This window comes from Zalophus californianus, chromosome 17 (assembly GCF_009762305.2).
Source record: "Zalophus californianus isolate mZalCal1 chromosome 17, mZalCal1.pri.v2, whole genome shotgun sequence".
NCBI classification, from domain to species: domain Eukaryota; kingdom Metazoa; phylum Chordata; class Mammalia; order Carnivora; family Otariidae; genus Zalophus; species Zalophus californianus.
The window spans coordinates 33,294,644-33,317,383 of record NC_045611.1 but is presented as its reverse complement, the minus strand read 5'-3'; the positions used below and the strand labels follow the sequence as shown (position 1 = coordinate 33,317,383).

At 41.7% G+C, this 22,740-nt stretch overlaps 1 protein-coding gene across 5 annotated transcripts in view; it reads left to right on the top strand.

Annotated features, from left to right (window-relative positions):
* Positions 1-22,740, top strand: part of HEATR3 (HEAT repeat containing 3) — a 39,646-nt gene that overhangs the window by 890 nt on the left and 16,016 nt on the right. For 2 of the 5 annotated variants that reach the window (XM_027619774.2, XM_027619776.2), the window contains exons 3-11: positions 1,600-1,687; positions 3,387-3,499; positions 5,709-5,818; positions 8,964-9,104; positions 10,844-11,121; positions 15,495-15,585; positions 15,695-15,930; positions 16,129-16,211; positions 17,100-17,236. In XM_027619774.2, coding sequence (XP_027475575.1) covers positions 1,600-1,687; positions 3,387-3,499; positions 5,709-5,818; positions 8,964-9,104; positions 10,844-11,121; positions 15,495-15,585; positions 15,695-15,930; positions 16,129-16,211; positions 17,100-17,236 — 1,277 coding nt within the window. Of the gene's footprint in view, positions 1-1,599; positions 1,688-3,386; positions 3,500-5,708; positions 5,819-8,963; positions 9,105-10,843; positions 11,122-15,494; positions 15,586-15,694; positions 15,931-16,128; positions 16,212-17,099; positions 17,237-20,264; positions 20,797-22,740 lie in introns of those variants that run through there. The other 3 variants (XR_003524275.2, XM_027619778.2, XM_027619775.2) reach the window with 3 other exon arrangements.

Here is a 22,740-nt window from a genome sequence, read left to right as displayed (position 1 = left end):
GTGAGCTCTTCCAGTGTGTGTGGCAGGCGTTCTGGGTGCAGGGGGTTTGAGCAGGCAGAACATTGAGCAAGAGCGCCGAGATCCCTGCCTTCACAGAACCCATGTTGATGAGGAGACTGGAGCCTAGGAAACTGGTAAAACAGGTAATAGGAGATAGTGAGAGGTGCGATGGAGAATACCAAGAGGATGATGAGCTGGAGTTGGGAAGTTACTTTAAATTCCGATCTGTAGATGACACTTGACCTGATGCATCAGAGCCAGACATGAAAATCCAGGGGAAAAGCATTCCCGGCAGAGGGAACAGCAAAGAAGTGAGGCAGCAGAGGGCTTGACATGGTTAAAGAACAGAAAGTTTGGGCGCCTGGGTGGCTCAGTTTGAGCGTCTGCCTTCAGCTCAGGTCATGATCTCAGGGTCCTGGGATCGAGTCCAGCATCGGGCTGCTTGCTCAGCGGGGAGCCTGCTTCTCCCTCTGCTTACTGCAGCCCCTCCTTGTGCTCGCTCTCTCTCTCTCTCTGACAAATATATAAGATCTTAAAAAAAAAAAAAACATAAGGGTTAGTGTAGCTGAATGGAGTAGAGGGTGGGTATCATAGGAGGTGAGGTTGGAGTGATGGACAGGGACTTGATAGTGTAGGGCTAAAGGGCCTGTTGTGAGCAGGAGTGGCCTGATCTAATTTACCTTTTGAAAAGGCTCCTCTGATGGCTGTACAGAGAATGGACTGTAGAGGGGGCAAGAGTAGAAGTTAGTATTTGCAGTTCTTGCAGCTCTGTTACATTATGTTTGATTCATTGATTTAGCAAGTGTATTTTGTGTGCCTTCTGTGCACTAGGCAATGGGCTGGATAGGCTGTGGGCATGTGTTAGTGAACAAGACAGACATAATTTCTGTCCTTCATGGATCTTACAGTATTGAGGGAAACAGGCATTAACCAAATTAATCACACGATTGTATAATTACAACCAGTGATAATTACAGAGGGTGCTATGAGAGGATATAACTGGGGGCTCAGGGAAGAAAACCCTAAGGGAGGGATGGGGATTAGCCACATGCTGGAGGAAATTGCATGTAGGAAGCCCTACCCTTTCCCTGAGGCTTACATATCCTGGGCGCTTGGAAGGTTGTGGGGACATCTTCCAATTCATCTCCATATACTCAGTGCCAGGCACAGTGCTGTGCACTCAGAAGGCAAGCAAGCAGTGTCTTCCCAATTAAAATTCAGTTTCGCTAGCGTTCCTTCGGCCTCACTGTCATTCAGCCTTACCCTTGCTGCCCTTGAAGTCTTGATCCCAAGAAAATGTCCCTTCATATCAGATCATGCTGTGATTTGTTTGCATTAAGTAGGAATAGTCTTCTCCCCTCTCCCTTCCCTGTTGCCATGCAGCTGTGTATTGTCTCAGACTTCAAAATTAAGTTGTTACGTGGAACCAGGATCAGAACAGATGGAAATCTGTGGATTGGTTCTGTAGCATCTTGCAGAAATCATAAGCAGTTTCATCTGGAAAACAAGTGTGGGGAGAGGTTAAATTTGAGAGCTTAAAAAAGTGTTTTGTGACATGTGCTCTGAGAAAGTAAAACGTATTTTAAACTTTTTGTGTAGAAACCTCAGTGCTTGTGGAGGTTTTGACGTTTGTGATGACATGGTGACTAAGGATATCATGACCCCTCTGGTTGCACTGCTGAAAGAGGTATGTGGTTTTTAAAGTAGCTTCATGGTACTTTTTTAACTGTAGCTTTTTGTATGCACACTTAGTTGTTTTTTTTTTAGTTCTTTGGTATTATTTCATCTTCCCTCAAAACATTCTATGGGAATTTTGTTTCTTTTCCTAGAAACATTGATTTCTCATGATTAATACCAATTTCTATTTTTTGTCCCTACTATCTTTACTTATATGCTAGTTGGAAAAGACCTTCCTAAAACTATAGACTGATTCCTTTAGACCTTAAATTTTGTAAATAAAAATAATTAGTCTTATATGGATTGCTTATTTTTGTGTCAGTGGTGTTTTATGTACCATTTAATCCTTGGCACCAGTCCTATTTGGAAGGTGGTATTCCTGTTTTGCAGATGAGAAAGCTGAGGCATAATTTGCCATGAAGATTACATTACGTTTTCAAATTTAGTATCATGCCAACCTTACTGCATAATGGGACATACGCATCAGGGCGCCTGGGTGACTCAGTTAAGTGACCGATTCTTGATCTCAGCTCGGGTCTTGATCTCAGGGTCATAAGTTCAAGCCCCACGTCGGGCTCCACGCTGGGCTCTGTGCCCAGCGTGGAGCCTACTTAAAAAAAAAAAAAAAAAAAAAGCAGCAGGTCTCTAAGGTGCTGCTAGTCCACTATTCTGTATTGTTGAGTAACTTTTTTTTAAGATTTTTTAAATTTATTTGGCAGAGAGCAGAGAGCACAAGGAGGGGGAGCAGCAGAGGGAGAGGGAGAAGCAGCCCATCCCCCCACCGCCCGAGCAGGGAACCCAGCGTGGGGCTCTGATCCTACGTCATGGGATCATGACCTGAGCCAAAGGCAGACACCCAACTGAGCCTCCCAGGTGTCCCTTGATGGATAATTTTTACTTAAGTCTTTATAAAGAATATCCAATTTTGATGAGAGGCATCAGTCTTAACTCTGTTTAGAGTGTCGGTTCTGAACTGGTGGTGATTTGCCCCACAGGGGACATCTGGCAATGTCTGGAGACGTTTTTGAGTTGAGGGTAGGTGTTGCTACTGGCATGCAGTGGGTAGAAGCCAAGGATGCTGCTACACATCCTCCAATGCACATGTCAACGCCCACAGCAAAGAATCATTCAGTCCAAAGTGTCAGTGGTGCTGAGATTGAGAAGCCCCGCGGTAGAGGGTGCCGTGGATCATGCTAGAGGGGCAGGACCGCAGGGGTACCGGGCACCAGCTTTACAGCCAGAATACCTGGGTCTGAATCCTAGCTCTGCCATGTACTAAGCTACACCTTCAGCAATCTCCCTGTACCTCAGTTTCCTATTTGTAGTGGATGACTGGGGAGAATGGTTCATCTGCTTCACAGGTGTGTGGTCAGGATCAAATGACTTAATGGAAAGTGCTTAGAGTGGTGCCTTTCTGTGCCCGATTTACTATCTTTATTGCATTAGATGAAATACTTTGTATTGATTTTACATTTTAAAATGTTAAATGCTTTGTATCCAGTTTGTACAATGACTTGTGAACTTTTTTTGCCTGTATTTCTTGCCAGAAGGGAGCAGGAGTGTCGGAAGGGTACTGCTTGTGAGAATTTGATCAGCTCGTTAACCACTATAATTTCTGATGTTTAGTTTTTGTGATTCTTCACTATCATTAGCCTTTTTGTTTAATTATTCTTTGGAACCGGGGTACTAATCATGATATTTGGTTACAGTGTAGTGCTGGCCTGGATTCAAATGAGATGTCTCCACAGGAAAAAAAAGATCAGAACAGAAATTCTATTGAGAACATAGCCAATGAGGCCATGAATGTGCTGTGGAATATATGGTAAGAATCTTTCTAAACACAGCCTCCTGCTACAGCACCACTCAGGCTTTTTCTGTTAAACTGTAGTCTCTCTTCTCCTTGGTGGGGCTGTAAATCCCTGATGTTAATGCTTGGTAGGAGGTGGTCTCAAGTGACCTAAGATCAACCTTCCTTCCTAAGCCCTTTTCCTCATAGCATCACTACAGCTTTGTTTGCTTTATAACTCTTCTCTCCAATCATTGCTGCTGACAGAAATAAGAGGAATCGTGACCATTACCACCTGCTACACCCTAGTTCTCCCCACTACCTGCGCAACCTTAAGCAGTCACTGTGTTAAAGCTGGTCAGGCCACCAAGCAGTAGCTGCTTTGGTCTGGCACTTGGAATGAGATGGGGGCCACAGCCCTCGGCTGGTGCTTTACTCCTCTACCCTGGCACTTGCCATTTGACAGGGAAGTAGATGCCTAAGAAGAGTTCCCTCGGCCCTGGTAGGAAGAAGGCCACACTCTCCATGATTGTGGTGGTGGTAGGGCTGGAGTGGACTTGCAACTAGGAATGGAAATGGCTAGAAACACTACCTGGATTTAGTTTTTCCTACCCTATTTTATGTCCCACCTTTCTAGCAGGGTTCTGCCATAGTTCCTTATTTTCTAGTCAGCAGTGATGATAACTTCTGACCTAAAAGCACAGGTATATCTTAGAACACAGGACTAAGTTGGATCCTGAAAAGCTGCCTACATAGCAGTCTGAACTTGCCTGTGATATCATTTCAAACTAGTGGATGCATTCCACCAGAAAAAGTGGAGAGATCAGGTCTGAGGAAATGACATTTGAGCAAGCCGGTGGGTACATTTTCCTGGGCACCAGATAACTTTAACTTACTTAATTGTTGGACTTAGAAGTTTTAAAAATTTTTCCTTGAAAAGAGCCTGAAAAAATATTCTCCACACTCTCCTGAATGCCTGTGAGCCCTATCTATGTCATTTCCAGTTGTCCTAGCTCTTCACTTTTTTGTTTTATACTTCATATTTTAAGTCCTATATATTTAAGTTGCATACACATGTATATATTTGCAATGACTTTAACGCATGTATGTCTTATCTCCCTGACTATATGTCACTTTACTGTGGACATCTTAAGGGTAGGTTCATAGCAGTGTTGTAGTAACTACTTAGGTAGATAGGCAGGCAGAGAATAGTTTATCTTTAGATAACAGGATTGAATTTCATAATTTAGTCAGCTCTGTTTAATAATCTGGTCAGCTCTATTAGTATGTCATGTATATGTGATATGTATGGAGGGTTACTTTTCTCTGGAAACATGGATCAGATTATTAAATCAGCTGTTTACCCTGTATTTAGTATGTATAACATTCTTAACATTAATTCTGACTTTTTTATTAAAAGGTAGTGTAGTTTGCTTTGTTTTGTTTTTTTAAAGATTTTATTTATTTGACACAGAGAGAGAGACAGCTAGAGAGGGAACACAAGCAGGGGGAGTGGGAGAGGGAGAAGCAGGCTCCCGGCTGAGCAAGGAGCCCGATGCGGGGGCTCGATCCCAGGACCCCAGGATCGTGACCTGAGCCGAAGGCAGATGCTTAACGACTGAGCCACCCAGGCGCCCCAAGGTAGTGTAGTTTCAAATGTATTCTAGTAATTTCTCTTTTGTAGACTGCAAATTCTGCTTGTTGAAATTATAATAGCAGTCTAGAGGGAATAAATAAAATTAGTTTTATTTTCTTTTAAATTAGTGCTTTTTGTGTAAGTATAGAGGCCTTTTATCCTCACTTCAACTTACTTTATGTTGTGGAAGGAACCGTAGGCTGGACCCAAGGAACCACCACTAACAAAATGTGCGATCTGTGGGTAGATCACTTCACCTTTTGGGGCTTGGGTGTCCTTATGTATGAGATGAGGAATAGAAGTTAAATGATTTCTAAGCTCTCTCCCAGCTCCAGCCTCGTATAAGGAAACTGGCATGCAGGTAAAGAGATTGGCTAAAATGTTCTGCTGTGATAGAAATAAAAATACAGATAGCCAGTTTTGTTTATGTACAGTAAATAAGAATGGGCATTGGTTTCTTCATCTATAAAAATGGTGGGTGTTTGACTCCAATTCTTGTTTTATTTTGTTTTTTTATAAAGCCTAATTTATCTTTTCATAAATTTCTGTGGTTGATTTCTTAATGTTAAAATGTGAATAGTAAAATTTTTTTTTCCCCCTTCAATTTAGTGAATGCAGTAGTAGAGCAGTATCTATATTCAACAAAGAAGGGTGTTTGGAGATTGTATTAAAGTATTTAAGTAGGTTTCCCACCAATGTTGACCTGGCTATTTCAGTAGGTAAGTGAAGAAAAAGTGATGATTTATTAAGTATGTGTGGCCTTATTCAAAAATTTTTATTCCAACATAGCATGTTTATTCTATAGGAGTGATTTTTTTTTCTCATTTTATATATAAATGTGTAACTGAGTTCTGTTTGTTCTGAATCTTTTAAAATCTATGATTAATACTTTACTTACTTATACATTTTCCTGCTCTTCACTCTGAAAGGGAGGAAGGTAATTATGTGAGCAGTATATTACCATTCTTAGAACACTTTATTAATTCTTGAAGCTTTCATCTCCCATTTACTGAGAAACAGTAACCCACAGCTACCAGGCCTCTGAGCCAAAGTTAATTGGAATCTAGACTCACTTAACTGTCTTGTACCACTATCTCATACTCCCAGCAGAAAACTGATATCTTGTGCTTTTCTTGAGAGAGGAAAATAAGTGATTGAAATTTCATGTAGGCCTGCTTCCCTTCTGTGGGAAAGGGCAGGCAGAGCTCAGCAGCTTCAGCTGCCTTGACTCCCTCGTGTTCTCGCTGTGTGGTTAGAGAGCCATAGTGGGGAGCCCTTGTCCATTTGGAGAGACAGACTGGAGGGTGGGTGGCCCAGCAGAACTCTGGGGAGAGTGGAGAAATAATTGATGAAAAGCATTTCTTTTCTACCCATTATAATGGCCAGGCATCCAACTGTCCTTTTATTTAATTATGCATTTCTCCTGGCATGAACTGAGTGTGTTCCCCTGACTGATGCTCCTCTTGGCTCTAATGGATACTTTTAAGAGAATAGAAGAAAACAGTGAAATAAATACTACTGGGAAAAATTAAAAAATCAGTTTCTCAAAATGGAATCTTTGGCAGAAGGGTGATTTATGAATAAATGTGGATTTTAAAAACAGTTGAACTAGGAAATTGGTAGGTGGCTTTTAATCTCAGAGGACAGTTTTTCTCACAATTAGGGAAATTCACAAAAGTTAATAGCTTTTAAAAGAAAAACTTCACTTCTATTTTTGTATCTTTAGTCTTGTAGATTTAGTTATTTTTAATTTTTGTCCTGTAATAAACTGTAAAAAAAAATGGGTCAGAGAGCGTCTGCCTTCAGCTTAGGTCATGATCCCAGAGTCCTGGGATCGAGTCCCACATCGGGCTCCTTGCTCAGTGGGGAGTCTGGTTCTCCCTCTCCTTCTGCCGCTGCTTGTGTTCCATCTCTTGCTGTGTCTCTCTCTGTAGAATAAATAAATAAAATCTTTTAAAAAAAATGGGTCAGAATAAAGTAATTTTGCATTGTATAATGTTTTCTTTCTGCATTTAGCTAGATTCGTGATTTTTTAAACAAATGTCTAATTACTTTGGTTTGAAAGTCAAGCAAGGTTTACATACAGTAAAGTGAACTTTCTGAGATTCCATCCTATATATTAATATGGCTTTCTTTGCTCTTGTGTTGACTTTATGGTGGCAACCTCAGTTTCTCTTGGCTTTTTGCTAAAGTGAATTTAATTAGTCTCTTAATGAAAAAGAATTACATTTGGATATATGCGTATATGTGGATTTGTATACACATGTACTTGGGGGAACCAAACTAGATTCCAGCAGTAGCATATATTTTGACTAATTTGGATGGGCATGATTGACTGAAATTTTGAGACCTGGAAAGAAATGGATTTGTTTGGAATACACTAAGAAAAACACATTTGGGCTTGCTTCCTCTTTTGTGCTTCAGAGGTTCTTCTGTCAAAACTGTCAGGCAATCCCAGTTGTTTTGATACTTTCAGTTAATTATTTCTGATATGCGAATTGTAATCCATTGTCTTATTTAACTCAAGGAAGAAGTTAAGCACTAAAGGGATCATATGTCTTTTAATATCATAGTCATCTCTTAATTTACTCATATTTTTTTTAAGATTTTATTTATTTGAGAGAGAGAGAGAGAGTGAGAGAGAGAGAGCCCAAGGGGGGTCGGGTCAGAGGGAGAAGCAGACTCCCTGCTCAGCAGGGAGCCCGATGTGGGACTCGATCCCGGAACTCCGGGATCATGACCTGAGCCGAAGGCAGTTGCTTAACCAACTGAGCCACCCAGGCGCCCAATTTACTCATATTTTTATGTAAAATACTTTTTTTCCTTTTTTTTTAGATTTTTATTTATTTGATACAGAGAGAGACAGCTAGAGAGGGAACACAAGCAGGGGGAGTGGGAGAGGGAGAAGCAGGCTCCTGGCCAAGCAGGGAGCCCGATGCGAGGCTCGATCCCAGGACCCTGGGATCGTGACCTGAGTCAAAGGCAGATGCTTAATGACTGAGCCACCCAGGCGCCCCCCCCCTTTTTTTCTTAAAGAAATATTGTTTCACCAGAAATAGCCCTAACTTTTAAGGTCATGCTGAATTTAAAGGAAGCCAGAATGTCCCCAAGTCCAGAGCTTGTTCTCGATAACAGAACTGCTAAAAGCATTGTCTCTCCCGTAGGCTTTTTGCTACTGGTCCCCAACATGTACAGAAATTGAGGAGAAACCTTAATAAATGTTCATAGTAATTTCACATTGTCACACCATTTAAGAGCCTTTTAAATTGTATTTTGTAAAAGTTTATTTTGTAAAGAATTAGAAATTAAAAAGAAAAAAAATCTTTCATGCACTGTTTGAGAAGCCCCGTTTGCATGTACCAGTCTTGAAGTAAAGCATACTTCCTTTACAGAAGTTATCTGTGTCTGAAGTTGTGAAAGATGCAAATGTTTAGATGGAACCAGAGAGTGTAATGCTTCGTGAAATAAGTCAGAGGAAGACAGATACCATATGATTTCACTCATGTGTGGAATTTAAGAAACAAAAAGGTTGGACATAGAGGAAGGGAAGGAAAAATAAAATAAGATAAAAACAGAGGGTAGCACACCATAAGAGACTGTTCCAGGGTTGCTGGAGGGGAGGCGGGTGGGAGGATGGGGTGACTGGGTGATGGGCATTAAGGTGAGCACTTCATGGAATAAGCACTGGGTTGCACCTGATGAATCATTAAACTCTACCTCTGAAACTAATAATACGGTATTTAACTAAATTGAATTTAAATAAAAATAAAAAAAAGATGCACATGTTTTCTGATGAGTTAAATTGGTGTAAATTAGCCTAGCAGAATTCATTGGTGTCTTAATACTTAATTTTTATCTTTATAGCCTATTGTTTGCAGACAGTAACTGAAGATAACCCAGAGCTGCTGAAATCTTTCAGTGCCCCAGCATTGAGTGTACTGGAATCAGCAATGCTTTCTCCTGTCAGTTCCATGGAGTATATTCTATTAAAGACACTGGTGGCAGGTAAAATTTAGCCGTAGGTGGCAGTGTGCTTTTTTAGTAATTTGTAATGGGCAGAGATGGAGGCCAAAATTCAGTCATTCATTCATTTTCACCACATAATGACCTTCTGTGTTTATGTCTGTTCTGAAAATTGTAATATTTAAGTGGAGATCCTTAATTCAAGAGGTTATGCATAGTTATGGAGCCTTCTAGAACAGGTTTCTTTTCAATTTAGCAAGCTACTGTCTTTGTATAAAGAAGTGCTCTTGTCAGGATCCTTTCTTGTTTACGAACCAGTGAGTTCAGAAATGGACATGACATGACCACCCTCTTTTCTATAAAGCCTGGATTCATACAGCCGCTTTCTTCTAATAGGTATCCTGAGCTTTGTAGAACCCTGTTACAGTACAGTTAATTACAAAGTGAAATTCAGTAACAGTCTGTCACATTTCCCCATTGGCTCTCATTGCAGCTTTAGAAATCTCCCAAAGGGGGAGAAAACATCTCCTGTCTAAAATTCTTTACCCCCAGCTCCTTTCTCCTTGGGATTTCTAAATGTAGAGATAAGAAATAATCTGGTGATCTGTTGAGTAGTGGGTAATTTATATATTTTCTGTATATATCTTCTTCCTGCTCTTCCAGAGGTAATTTATCATGAGAGGTGTTTTTTAGTAGTGAAATATATGTAACATAGACTTTACCATCTTGACCATTCTTGAGTGTATGGTTCAGTAATGTTAGGTACATTCACATTGTTGTGCAACCAATCTCCAGGACTCTTCATCTTGCAAAAGTGAAACTCTGCACACATTGAAAAACTCCCCATTTTCCCATCCTTCCACCCCCAGCAGCCACCATCCTACTTTCTGTCTCTATGAACTTGACTATTTTAGGTGCCTCATCTAAGTGGAATTATATGGTGTTTTTCTTTTTCTGATTGGCTAATTTCATTTATTTTATTATTTAAAAAAATTTTTTTTTTTTAAGCTCTACACCCAGTGTGGGGCTCGAACTTATGACCCCAAGATCAAGAGTTGCATGCTGTACAAGCTATGACTAATGCATTTAGTATAATGTCCTCAGAGTTCATCCATGTTGTAGTGTGTCAGAATTTCCTCCCATTCATGAGCAGATGGGCACTCGGGTCGGTGGCTATTGAGTAATGCTGCTATGAATATGGGTGGACACATATCAGAGTCCCTGCTTTCCATTCTCTTGGGTTCATATCCAGGATGTATTTTTATTTTAACAGTGACTTTTTTTTTTTTTTTTTTTCAGTTAGTCTGTCTGCTTACTTAATGGTAGCTCCTCTTCTGTTTTGATAAGCAAAAAACCAAGAACCTGCTGTCTGGTTTGTCCAGAAACCTTGGAATTTTTGTGCATTTCGTTCCTCTCTTGGAATATAAGAAGCTGCCTAGGAGGGCAGCTCAGGTTAAGATGAAAGAGAGCGAGGCAGCTTCATTTGTCGTTTCAAGTGAAACTTGATCAGTGTTCTCTTGGTCTGTTGCTGTGCAGTGTGTCTGAGAGAGGCATTGTGTGCCAAGGAAGAGAGATGATTGTGCAGGACTGTAATAAAGGGAGCCGCCTCTGTGCAAAGCTTTTTTTTTTTTTGGACATTTAATAAAAACTGAACACAGAGGGTTGGAGATTTTTTTTTTTTTAATTACACCTGAGCTTAAAAGAACCAATCTTGTGGAAACTGTATTTAATAAAAGCTTTCACAGGCAAGTCCTTTGTCCTTACGTGCATTTTCCCCCCAGGCACCATTTGGAACCTAAAGGACATTATTCCATCCAAGAGTCAGGCAGAAATCATAAATGCCATACTGAAGATCTTGTCTGACGTTCTGGACCTGGATGCTGGTGAGACGGTAATTCGAATGCATGAGGCCGAGAAGCAGAGGTTAGAAGCTGCTGCAGAGACGGAGGACGTGCTGGAGAGCACCAGCTGTGGCTCTCTGATGGAAGACGATGAAATGGAAGAGATCCCGCACAAAAGAAAAGTCAGAAGGAAAACCTTCATTTCCGATTTGCTTCCAGTAAGTCAGATTGATACATGCAAGCCTGGATTCATACAGCCGCTTTCTTCTAATAGGTATCCTGAGCTTTGTAGAACCCTGTTACAGTACAGTTAATTACAAAGTGAAATTCAGTAACAGTCCGTCACATTTCCCCATTGGCTCTCATTGCAGCTTTAGAAATCTCCCAAAGGGGGAGAAAACATCTCCTGTCTAAAATGAAACTTTTCTGTCCAGAGGATTTCCAAGAGGGGAGAGACCAGTACTTTTGTAACACTTAAACATGCAGTCATCTTCCTAAGTCCTGTGTCTCCCCTCTTCAGTTACACACTCTCCGCCAGGTTGTCTTCGTTACCGAAGGAGTTTGTACTTTGCTCCAATGATACGTGCATTCTTGTCTCTTTTGTTTTCATATTTATCCTTACCAAAATAGCAGGCTCAGCCCGCGTTAGCCCAGCATTGCTGAGCAGAGAAGGTTGGATGTTTGTGAGAACTGGTGGTTGTTCATGTGTGCCGACACACTTGTGTTGGAGTAAAGGTGAGCAAGCTCAGGGGCGGGGAGCATTTCTGCGGAGCCAGTCCACGGAGATGGAGCCGTGCTTCGGGAAGGTGTTTCCCCCCAGAGAAGGTCAACGAGTAGTTGGGAAGGCAGGGAGGACAATGACTTGGCTTTATTCGTTCAGGTGCACGTTTTCTGTGCTCCTTGTGTGTGCCAGGCACTGTGCCGAATGCTGATGATAGAAAGACGATTAGGACATTTTTCTTGTCTTCAGGGACCTTTTCCGTCTTGGGAGGACAGATGCATAGTTAGGACACATGGCAGTGCTTGTGCTGAGAGCAGGGTTAGGGCTGCGCACAGAGTTTTGAGGGAGTAGTTTGTAGAGCGAGGCATGCCCAATAGACAGCCCTGGTGGGAGAGGAGAGGATGAGGTGGTCAGAGAAGGCTTTTTGGACAGAACACCTAGCTGTCTTAAAGGATGGGATGGGAACAGCGTGAAAAGCAGGTTAGTGTCGTTAAGGGGGCCTGGAGGCTGGGAGATGGGTTAGGCCACTGACAGCATTCTGAAGAAAGATGACGGAGGTCGAACTGCAGGAGCCCTAGCCCTGTCCTCGCAGGCTTTCTGCACTCCAGGTGTGGCCTCTCCTGATCCACAGCAAGTGAACTGAAACTAAGAGCTGTCTTCATTCAGAGTCTTAGGAGTTTTGAGAAGTTTATGCCCAATATAAGATTTCTTTAAATGGAATGTACCTGAAAAGAAATATAACAGTATCCTCCTTTCCTGGATTCACAAAGTCTTGTAAAGCATGAATTGGTGGTATTTTAATGAAATCATAATGTTGTCATGAGAACTACTTTCCCAGCCCCCATGGATAGATAGCCCTTTGGTGCACAGCGTCCTGTTAAGTCCCGGGGTGAATATAAACATGAGAAGGCTGCCCCACCCTTGAGCTGCTTGCAAGTCATAGGGTTGCTTCAAAATCATAGCACCGCTTTTGGCGTGGGCGGGCACATATTTGAACCCCCAGTTTATTGCTTCTGTAGTCTGAGTAAAATTTAAAATCAGTAAAACGAGAGAGACAGAGGCAGAACTGTGTGCTGTAGCCTCCCAAAGGGGTGTCTATAAAGAACCCTAGCAGCATTTTCTCTGCAGCTTGACACCGGAAGGGTGAGTTACAGATCTGAGCAGACGTGTGTGTGTCTCCGCCCCCTCCCCTGGGGGGGAAGGTCAGGATATGACGGATCAGGGCTTGGAGGCTCTGCAGCTGTGGTGTTGCATGGGCTGGCCCAACTGAAAACGTGGACTGTGATTGACCCCACGACTTCCCCCCAGCAGGAGTGGGGAGTACATTTGGGCTGTAAGGGAACTCAAGTGTCTGAAATCCCTTGCAGGGAGGGGGAGAGCGGCGCTCTTGCGTCCTTCCACCGCTCCCCCAGGGACTCCTATAGGGAGAAGGTGGGGACTGAGATCCACATCTACCAAGATTCAGTGCCACCGTATAAAAAGTACTGAAAATCAACCATCATTTAGGCATTTACTTTTCTTCGTATTATTTAAAAATAGAACATTGCTGCTTATAAAATGCGGTGTTTTCTCATAAGGAAAGCTTGCTTTTTAACGTCTGGTAACATAACTGAGTGGACCAGATGATTAACATGATGGTCAGTCAGCCAATGTTTAAGTGCCTGTAGGGTGCCAGTATGTGCCTGGAATACAAATGTAATGTCCGACAACTCTGGTCTTTCCCACTGCCTGGTGGCTGGTGCAGGAGGCCTTCTGAATCAAAGCCTTTAATTTGCGTCATTTAAAGTAAGAAAGTGTAACCACAAATATGTAAAGAGAACCAACCCAAGTTGTCATTTTAACATATGCAGAAGTAGAGGAATCCCTCGCCCAGCTTCCACTGTTACCCAGTGATCAAATTGTAGTCTGTTTTATTTCATCTATTTCCCCACCTCGCATATTTTGGAGCAAATCTCAAATGTCATAACATTTCATCGAGATTGGTTCTTTATGTTCATTTGATGACAATAAGAAGCAGAGAACGGTTCTGATCAGGAGAGTTATAAAGAAGTAGAACTTAACTTCAGGGTTCTTCTGAGCCAGATTTTCATACATCTCTAGGGGATGGGAGCTCAGCAACATCTCTTATTTAGCTTTGAGTCTCTAATAAACTTTTGTTTACTTGACTATCATACACACATAAAGCAGGTAGGAATAGTTTTTATATATCTTCTTCCCAGCAGTAAAAGGAATGCAAATACATTCCTAAGCTACATCTTTTAAATGAGCACTTTGCTTTTAAAATAATTTTTATCAAAAATAGTTATCTTTTAATAATAATTTTATTATTTTAAATTTATTTTATTATTTTATTGTTATTGTTATAGATTTGATTTTTAAATAACCCCTGCGCCCAGTGTGGGCCTTGAACTCACAACCCCGAGATCAAGAGTCTCATGCTGTCCCGACTGAGCCAGCCAGGTGCCCCTATTTATTATTTTTTAATAATAACTTTGAACATGGTTCAATATTGCAGTCAAATTGTTGCACAAGAAGTTGCTGGAGGATTATAAATCAGTATGAACATTCCGGAAAGGAAAATAGGAACATGTCACAGGATCTATAGGTAATCCTTTGACCCAGTAAATCTAAGGAAATGAGAAATCCAGGTAATTTGAAATATTCCAAATTAAATGATAGTGTATCCATTTAATGGAATATTGTACAGGCATTAAAAGACAATTAGAAGCTTGTTGAAAGGGGGAAACATTCAGATGATAAAATATACATTATTTTTAGCCTATGCACTATTCTGGAATATCAGCGTAGCTATTTCACTTTTCATAGGTAACTTGAGAATTTAGGTTATGTAAATTTCTACAACCCATGTTAAGTTCATGTTAATTATTTCCAGAGAATAAAGTTCTCCCCTTTCTTCAGTCTTAAAGAAATGCCTTTTTTTTTTTTTTTTTTTTTTTTAAGATTTTATTTACTTGGGACGCCTGGGTGGCTCAGTCGGTTAAGCATCTGCCTTCGGCTCGGGTCATGATCCCAGGGTCCTGGGATCGAGTCCCGCATCGGGCTCCCTGCTCAGCGGGAGCCTGCTTCTCCCTCTGCCTCTGTCGCTCTCCCTTCTTGTGCTCTCTGTCTCTTTCACTCTGACAAATAAATAAAATCTTTAAAAAAAAAAAGATTGTATTTACTTGTTAGAGATAGTGAGAGAGAGCACAAGCTGGGAGGAGAGGGAGAAGCAGACTCCCTGCTGAGCAGGGAGCCTGATGAGGACCCTGAGATCGTGACCTGAGCCGAAGGCCGAAACTTACCTTAATGAGCCACTCAGGCGCCCCAAAGAAATGCTTTCTTGCAGGGTTCAGAGAAAGCCAGGAAGCCAAGCCTGTCTGCACCTTAGCCAAGCTCTATTGGTCACGTAAGGGCTTGTTAGTAGTTCTTGTTAATGCAGTCTTTTCCAACGAGACGTCTAAGCATCTAAAAGCTGGTTTATTGTGTTTAAGTGGCTGGTCTCTGAAATGAGCTCTTGTGTTAATCTTAGTGTTCTGAGCTACTTCTTAACACATTGGATTAAGTTTCAGGGTGAATTCAGTTCAGAATTCCTGAATATTTATCTTTTCTCTCCAGCTACCTAAAATAACCGTGCAGATAGGTGGAAGCCCAGTTAACGGTGGCCTGCTGCTCAGTGCCAGGAGCAATCATAATGCTTGTTTGTGCTTCAGCACGTTATGACTTTTCTTCTGGCTGCCCCATCCCCCATGCACTCTATTCCAAGGGTAAAAATCATCCAGTAGGCTCTAGCTGAGGACATTCACGTGAAAATACTTTCCCAAACATTGAGAGTTGTTTGTTTGTTTGTTTATTTATTTATTTATTTATTAGCCCACTGACAAGGAACTGAGAGAGACCATAGCATTGTTGACGGCTCAGCAGACTGCTCTGGAAATTATTGTCAACATGTGCTGCAGTGAAGGTTTGTTACCAGTTTATATGTTTAGACATTCTCCCCCTGGACTGAAAGGGCAGCTTCCACGAGGATTTTCTTAAATATTCCAGTTACGTGTGGTTTGCACTCTTCCCAGATCCCTCCGATGATGAGTGGGAAGAGCTTTCTAGCAGTGATGAGAGCGATGCATTTATGGAGAATTCCTTCAGTGAGTGCGGTGGGCAGCTGCTGTCTCCCCTTTGCCTCTCCCATGAGGTTCACACCGCATTCACCAACTACCTCATCCCAAAGAAGGTAGTCTGTTTCAAGTCCAGCCTCATTGTGGAGCATGGGAAGGGCTTGAGAGAGCTATTCACCGTGTATGCAAAAGAGGTTTGCTCGCACTTCCAGACTTTGGGTAATTGGTAAGAAAGAAGCTAGAACTAACAGTAGTGGGAGTACGCTGGAAAGTAGATCCTTCCCAAGCCTAACCATTTCACTTAGAGGCAGTAGGTTGGGACTTGATAAAGAGATTGTGTGTAAAATGATGCTAATCTTTAACCTTTGCTTTACTGCCTTTCTTGAATCTAGATTTTTGAGAAAACTACCTTTCCAAACAGCACTGCAGTTGACATATGTTCTAGGAGTCCCACTTGGAAATCTTTGGTCAGAAAGTAAGAACTTTTCTGTTTTCAGAACTCTTTGTCATTGTTATTACATGAAAGGATGGACCACTAACTAGAAGAAGCTGACTCCCCCCAGATTGAAGAGTTCTGTTCCTGTGCATATTCTCTAGAAAAATGTGTGCATATGTGCACTAAGCCATGAAAATGTGCATAGCAATGTGGTTCCAGTTGCCCCAACCAGGAAACAACCTCAGTGTCCATTGGTGGCAGAGTGGAGAAATAAATTTTGATATAATCACGCAGTAGAATATATACAGCAGTTTAAAAAAAAAAAAATCTGAGCTAGAACATTGAGCAAGAAAGCTAGGCACAAAAGAATATACACTGATTCTGTTTTTACAAAGTTCAGTAACTGGCAACACTTCACTATTTTGTTTTAGGGTACATAGGTGGTAAACCTATGAAGAAGAGCAGGGAACTGTTGACCATAAAAGTCCAGATAGTGGTGACTTTTAGGGGTCGGAGAGGTGGGGCGAGATAGGGAAGGGATAGGTGCGCTGTGAGGGTGTTAGCGGTGTTTCTTATCTTGGGGCACGGTGTTTGCTTTATAAACTATTAAACTCTGTACGTGCATTGAGCACTTTATGTATGTCCTATTTCACAATTCAGAATCGTTTTGCCAATGTCGCCATGCATAAAAATTCTTCTAAATAAATTCCTTATGACTCATAAGTGAGCTGTGCCTCAGGCCCTGAGTGCTCAAGCATTTTGATGAGGTAGATAATCAGGTCACCTTAAGGTTCTTTGTTAATAGCCATACACCTTCTGCGTTCAGATATTCCCAGTCAGAGCCCGAAGCTTAGGTTAAAAGTGAATACTGAATTCTGTTGGGTAACTGTTAGAGAAACAGACTGCATTCTTTGCCTTCCTATCCAGAATGAACACTATTCAGTGCAGAGCCCTCGTGTGTCTCCAGAGTCTTGTATCCCTCCTGGATGTGGACCATCTCGGGGGACCTGCAGCCCTGCAGACACTTGCACAGCATCTGTCCCAGCTGCTTTTTTCTCAGCCAGGTAAACATTTAGGCCTCATTGTGAAAGACTATTTGGATCGAGCAGAGTTTTGAAGGGCGAGGAACTGGACTTCGGCATTGTGTCATGCTTGTCATCCAGCCTGCAGAAACCTTTCCCAAGCACTAAGAGTCAGATTTATAGTTGCCAGTGGCATTGAGTCCAAACAACATACGTAAGCTGGTCTATGGGTTATACTGTTATTTTTTATTAAAAGTGCATCCAGTTATGTCAGGCCAATAAGGTTGAAATCACAAATATAAGTATTAGGCCTGATGAAGATATTTGCTTAATTCTCTAGTCTTTATTTTTCTTCTTAAACATAAAACCATTTGATTTACATTTGATCAGGTAATTCGTACATCTATTACAGAATTCACAAGTTATTAGAGGACGGAAAGCAGAAAGCCTCTCTCCTTTTCCTCATACCATCTAGTTCCTCTCCCTGAGTCAGTCGCTGTTATGGTTTCTTGTGTGTTCTTCCAGAGAAATTCTCAGTATAAAAAGTATGCATGTGTGTTCTTAAGGCAAATGGTAGACTGCCAGACATAGAGTATTGTACCCTGCTTTTTTCTAACATTTCTTTCTTCAAGCACCTTTGCATGGTAAGAGGTGTTACTAAGGTCTCTAATATGGATTAATTTCATTTGTACACAGAAACCTAGAGAGATAATATATGTAGTTAACTATTCTTTCTAAATGGCCTAGCTGTACAAGGGTTAATGCGTGCTCCTCTACCAGGTTTTCATAGTTTGTGATAGTAGAATCTCATTTGACTTGGCCACATTGAATTAATAGCAGCTCAGACCAAACAAAAGAGACTGAGAGGGAGGGAAAAATAGTATTTTATATAGTAAAGTAAAATTCTCCACATTACCTACCCAGCATGCATGTCTGCAGCGAGGGTAATTGAGAGATAAGAATCTGCTGCTCTCAGCTCCTCAATTTCAGAGTGTCTTTAGGGAGTTTTTGAGGGTAAGCTTGAGGATATGTAATACTTGCTTTCTGCACTAACTTTAAAATTTCATCACCAAATAAGCTGTAACTCCACTGTGTAACATTCAGTGTAGTATTTATATCTCATTGTAAACTATTTAACTTTTCTTCTTCTAAGACGCCACGTTAAGTCAAGAGTTGTAACTCTTAGGGGACACATGGCTGGCTCAGACGAAGAGGCAGGTGACTCTTGATCTCAGGGTCCTGAGTTCGAGCCCCACGTTGGGGGTAGAGATTACATACATAAATAAAACTTAAAAAAAGAGTTGAAACTCTTAAAGATCAAAATATGGTCGCTTTTGACTAAATACAAGCTTCTATATAAACATTCATTCAGGAGTTGCTCCCCAGTTCTTTTTTTTTTTTCCTTAAGTGTTTTTTTGTTGTTGTTTTTAAGTAATCGCTACACCCAATGTGGGGCTTGAACTCAATGACCCTGAGATCAAGGGTTGCAGGCTGTAACGACTGAGCCAGCCAGGTGCCCCACTCCTCAGTTCTAGACACCTATTTTTTTTTTCTTAAGATTTTATTTATTTATTTGACAGAGACAGCGAGAGAGGGAACACAAGCAGGGGGAGTGGGAGAGGGAGAAGCAGGCTTCCCGCTGAGCAGGGAGCCCGATGCAGGGCTCGATCCCAGGACCCTGGGATCATGACCTGAGCTGAAGGCAGACGCTTAACTGACTGAGCCACCCAGGCATCCCTATTTTGCACTCTTATCAAGTTAATACAAGGTACCGTGCACTTAATAGTGCATGTTTCAGAAGTTCTAGGTCAGTTTTTAAAAATAAAGTAAATGTTCAGAAACCCATATATAGTTATTGTTCTGTCTCTACCGACCTTCCAGCATTTGTCAGTCAGCAGATACAGTTTTCCAGTGATCTCAGGCTGTGCATTCTTTAGCTGGTGTGATCATGTGAAAACCGTGCCCAGCCACGCCTAAGACAGGATATAGACAAGACTGGGCAAGCTCTGGCTACAGAGGTGGCTTGTTGCTGTGAGCTGGCCCGATAACTATAGCTTTGTATTTGTCTCCCAGCTTTATAAACCAGGCAGAGATCTGGATGGCATGGGGGGGATGGGGCGGTTACTGGAGAAGGGATGTTTTATCTGACTTTTGCTAACATTCCGGCTCCTACCAACCCAGCGGAATGTCCATAGTGGAGGAGGGGGTGGGCTGCTATTGCTCAGACCCAGTCCCTCCACCCCTTCACGTGGGCTCCCTGTAGGTTGCTGGGCCAAATGGGGTTGTGCACAGCCAGGCCCCTACGTGAGCAGGCCTAGCCTGTCACTACTTCCAGGACCTGCCTACCCTGAGGGAATCCTGTCTGCCTGACTGGCCGAACAAATTGCCATTTTTCGGTGGGAGTCCCAGGCAAGGTACCAGAAGCTCCCATCTCCAGCCAGCGTAGAGTTTGTTGCACTTGCCCTAAAGCTCACACGTTCTGTGCCTCTGCTGTACAGAACACACGTGGGTGTGTCTCTCCTGTTTCAGATGGCTCTTTGTGGTCACTGATGCTTGCACATTTACACCTGGATGATCACAGGAAAATGATACCAAGCTCGGCCTTGGAGAAATAATGGAAAGTTTCTCAATTGTGGGAACATATCATTAAACACTTCATGTAAATTCCAAGTTCATGGGTATTGTTGACAGAACCTTTTCTTATCAGAATGAAATTTTCGATAAAGGATAATTGCTTATATTTAGAGATGGTATTCTAAAATTCCTTTGGAACATTGAGATTTATTAAATAACGTAATCTTGTGGGGTCTGTGTGGATAGTGTGAACTGTTACTGGAGAACTTTCTGGAGAGGATGGGGCCAAATTTTTCTAGCTTTTTGTGTTACCATGTTTGGACATTAAATGTGTGAGGATTGTACAACTCTGCCTAACTTGAATGCTAATGTATTTTAATGCTAAAATTAAAAAGTATAAATTAAATTAATTAAATTAAATTAATTAAAATAAATCTTTTTCTGAATAGTTATAAAATTTGTGATACTGACATTTTGTTGTTTTTTTTTTTTAAAGATTTTATTTATTTATTCATGAGAGACAGAGAGAGAGAGAGGCAGAGGGAGAAGCAGGCTCCCAAGGAGCAGGGAGCCCAATGCGGGGCTCAATCCCAGGACCCTGGGATCATGACCTGAGCCGAAGGCAGACGCTTAACCATCTGAGCCACCCAGGCGCCCCTGACATTTGTTTGTGGCTGACATCAGAGATAAAAGGAGAAAGTTGTCAGTAGATTCTGGTCCGTGCATTCCCAGTGCATTAATATCTTTGTCTCCTTCATGAAAAACTATGGATCTTCAAACCATCAAGAAGATTTTAGCAATGTTGTGTTTTCAGATTGGGTCACTCTATCATTTGCTCCATTGCATGGAATCTATAATCACTTAGGGTTCCCTGTTTTCCCACATTTGGGAAAGCAGAAAGCTGTTTTTTCATTATAATTAGGATAATAGTAACACCTGTTCTGGGATATGTTTCCTATTCTATATCAGAACATTAGAAATCAGTCTGAAAAAGTCACCTAAATAAAAATTTGCTGCTTGGCTACTTGTGGGTTGACTTATTTACCTACATTTAGGTGTGCTACAAATTCTTACGTGTTGTACAAAGTTGTTGAGGGGAAAGATGTTTTCAGTCACCTCTTTTTAACTTCTGTTGACATTTACTTAATTTCTTTAACAGTACCACATGTGTTGATCTTTTACTGAGAATTTTTCAGAAAGGCAGGGTAGTTCGAAGCTTCTTTCCCAAATTTGGATAAATGACCATAATGTGAACTCAATAAAAATCATCCGAATGTTTTCCTTAATTTAGGGAGAGTATGAATTACACATAATGTAAAACAGTAACGTGAATTAGATTAGGGTTTTGAATCTAAGGTAGTGGTTATTTTTCTAAGAATGCAAGACCAAAAAAATGCTTCTGAGTGTGTTCTAGTTCGTATTGAATGATTTCTTCATGATACAGTTTCATTGTTTTATGTGCACTTCATGAATTTCTAAGGCTACACTTCATAGCTGTAATCAAATATAAATATAACCTACTTTTTGAATTTTAGTAGTAACAACTTCACACCAATTTTTGAGTGCGTTTTGGGTACTAGGCTTTATGAGTGAGGCATTATTACTCCACCTTCCTGGTAAGGAAGCTGGGATTTAGAGAGATTGAGGAACTCCTTCAGGGGCACTCATTCCTTTCACACATACTTTTTTTTTTTAAGATTTTATGTATTTATTTGACAGAGCACAAGCATGGGGAATGGAAGGCAGAGGGAGAGAAGGAAGCAGGCTCTCTGCTGAGCAGGGAGCCCGATGCGGGCCTTGATCCAGGACCCTGGGGTGGTGACCTGAGCCAAAGGCAGATGCTTAACACTTAACTGACTGAGACACCCAGGCACCCCTAGCCCATACTTATTGACCACTCTATGCCATGCACCAGTCTAGGTCCGAGGGATACAGGTGCGAATGAGATAGGGAAGACCAGAATGCTCAGGAGTTTAGAATCTCAGATGAATAAAGATGTAAATGTAATTTTGTCTGGGAAGAAAAAAATAAAAGCAGAATTGGTCGACATGGTGGCTGGTTCCAAGGGCCTATTAGATGGGTCCACATGGAAAAAAAAAAAGAGATGGGTTCACATGGAAAGGGCTGTCTGAAGAGGTGACATCTGACTAGAGGCCAAAAGGAGAGGTCACATAATGTCAGAGGCAGGATTCCATCCCAGATCTGTCTGATCCTAAAGCTATCCTAGTGTCTGTTCTGTGAAATTTACGGGAATTCCCTACTTCAGTACATAATGTATATCTGATCATGGGAGGCAAAAAATATAATAAGCTTTGATTTAGATTTGTGTGGAAGCTGCCTCATTATCATGCAGGCAGCCCCAAAAGGGGTGCTGGAATCTTCATAGGGCCCCAGGCACCAAGGGGGCAGAAAGCCAAGGTATTTATTGCATCCCCAAACTTTGTGGCTTAAAACAACAATAATCATGTGTTTTCTCATGGTTTCTATAGGTCAGGAATTTAGACAGTGCACAGTGGAGATGGTTTGTCTCTACTCCACAATGTTTAGGCCAGGTGTTCTCGACTAAGGGCAACCCCTGCCTCTGACACTGAACCTCCCCCACCCCCTCCCCGCGGAGCCATTTAGAAATGTCTAGAGGCATTTTTTGTTGTTACAGCTTGGGGGTTGCTGCTGTTACCTAGAGGGTAGAAGCCAGGGATGCTGCTAAATATCCTACAGTGTACAGGGGATCCCAAAGAATTACCTGTCCAAAATGTCCATAGTGGTAGGGTTGAGAAAACTCTACCCTAGGGCTTCTGCTGGAAAACAAGGAGCCAGAATCATCTGCAGTCTTGTTCATATTGATGGTTGGCTCACAGGGGCTGTCAGCCAGAACAAGATGACCTTGCCATGTCACCTAGGCTTCCTTATAACATGGTGGCTGGGTTCCAAGGGCAAGAGTTGAGAGAAGAGAGCAAACACATGTGAGTCAG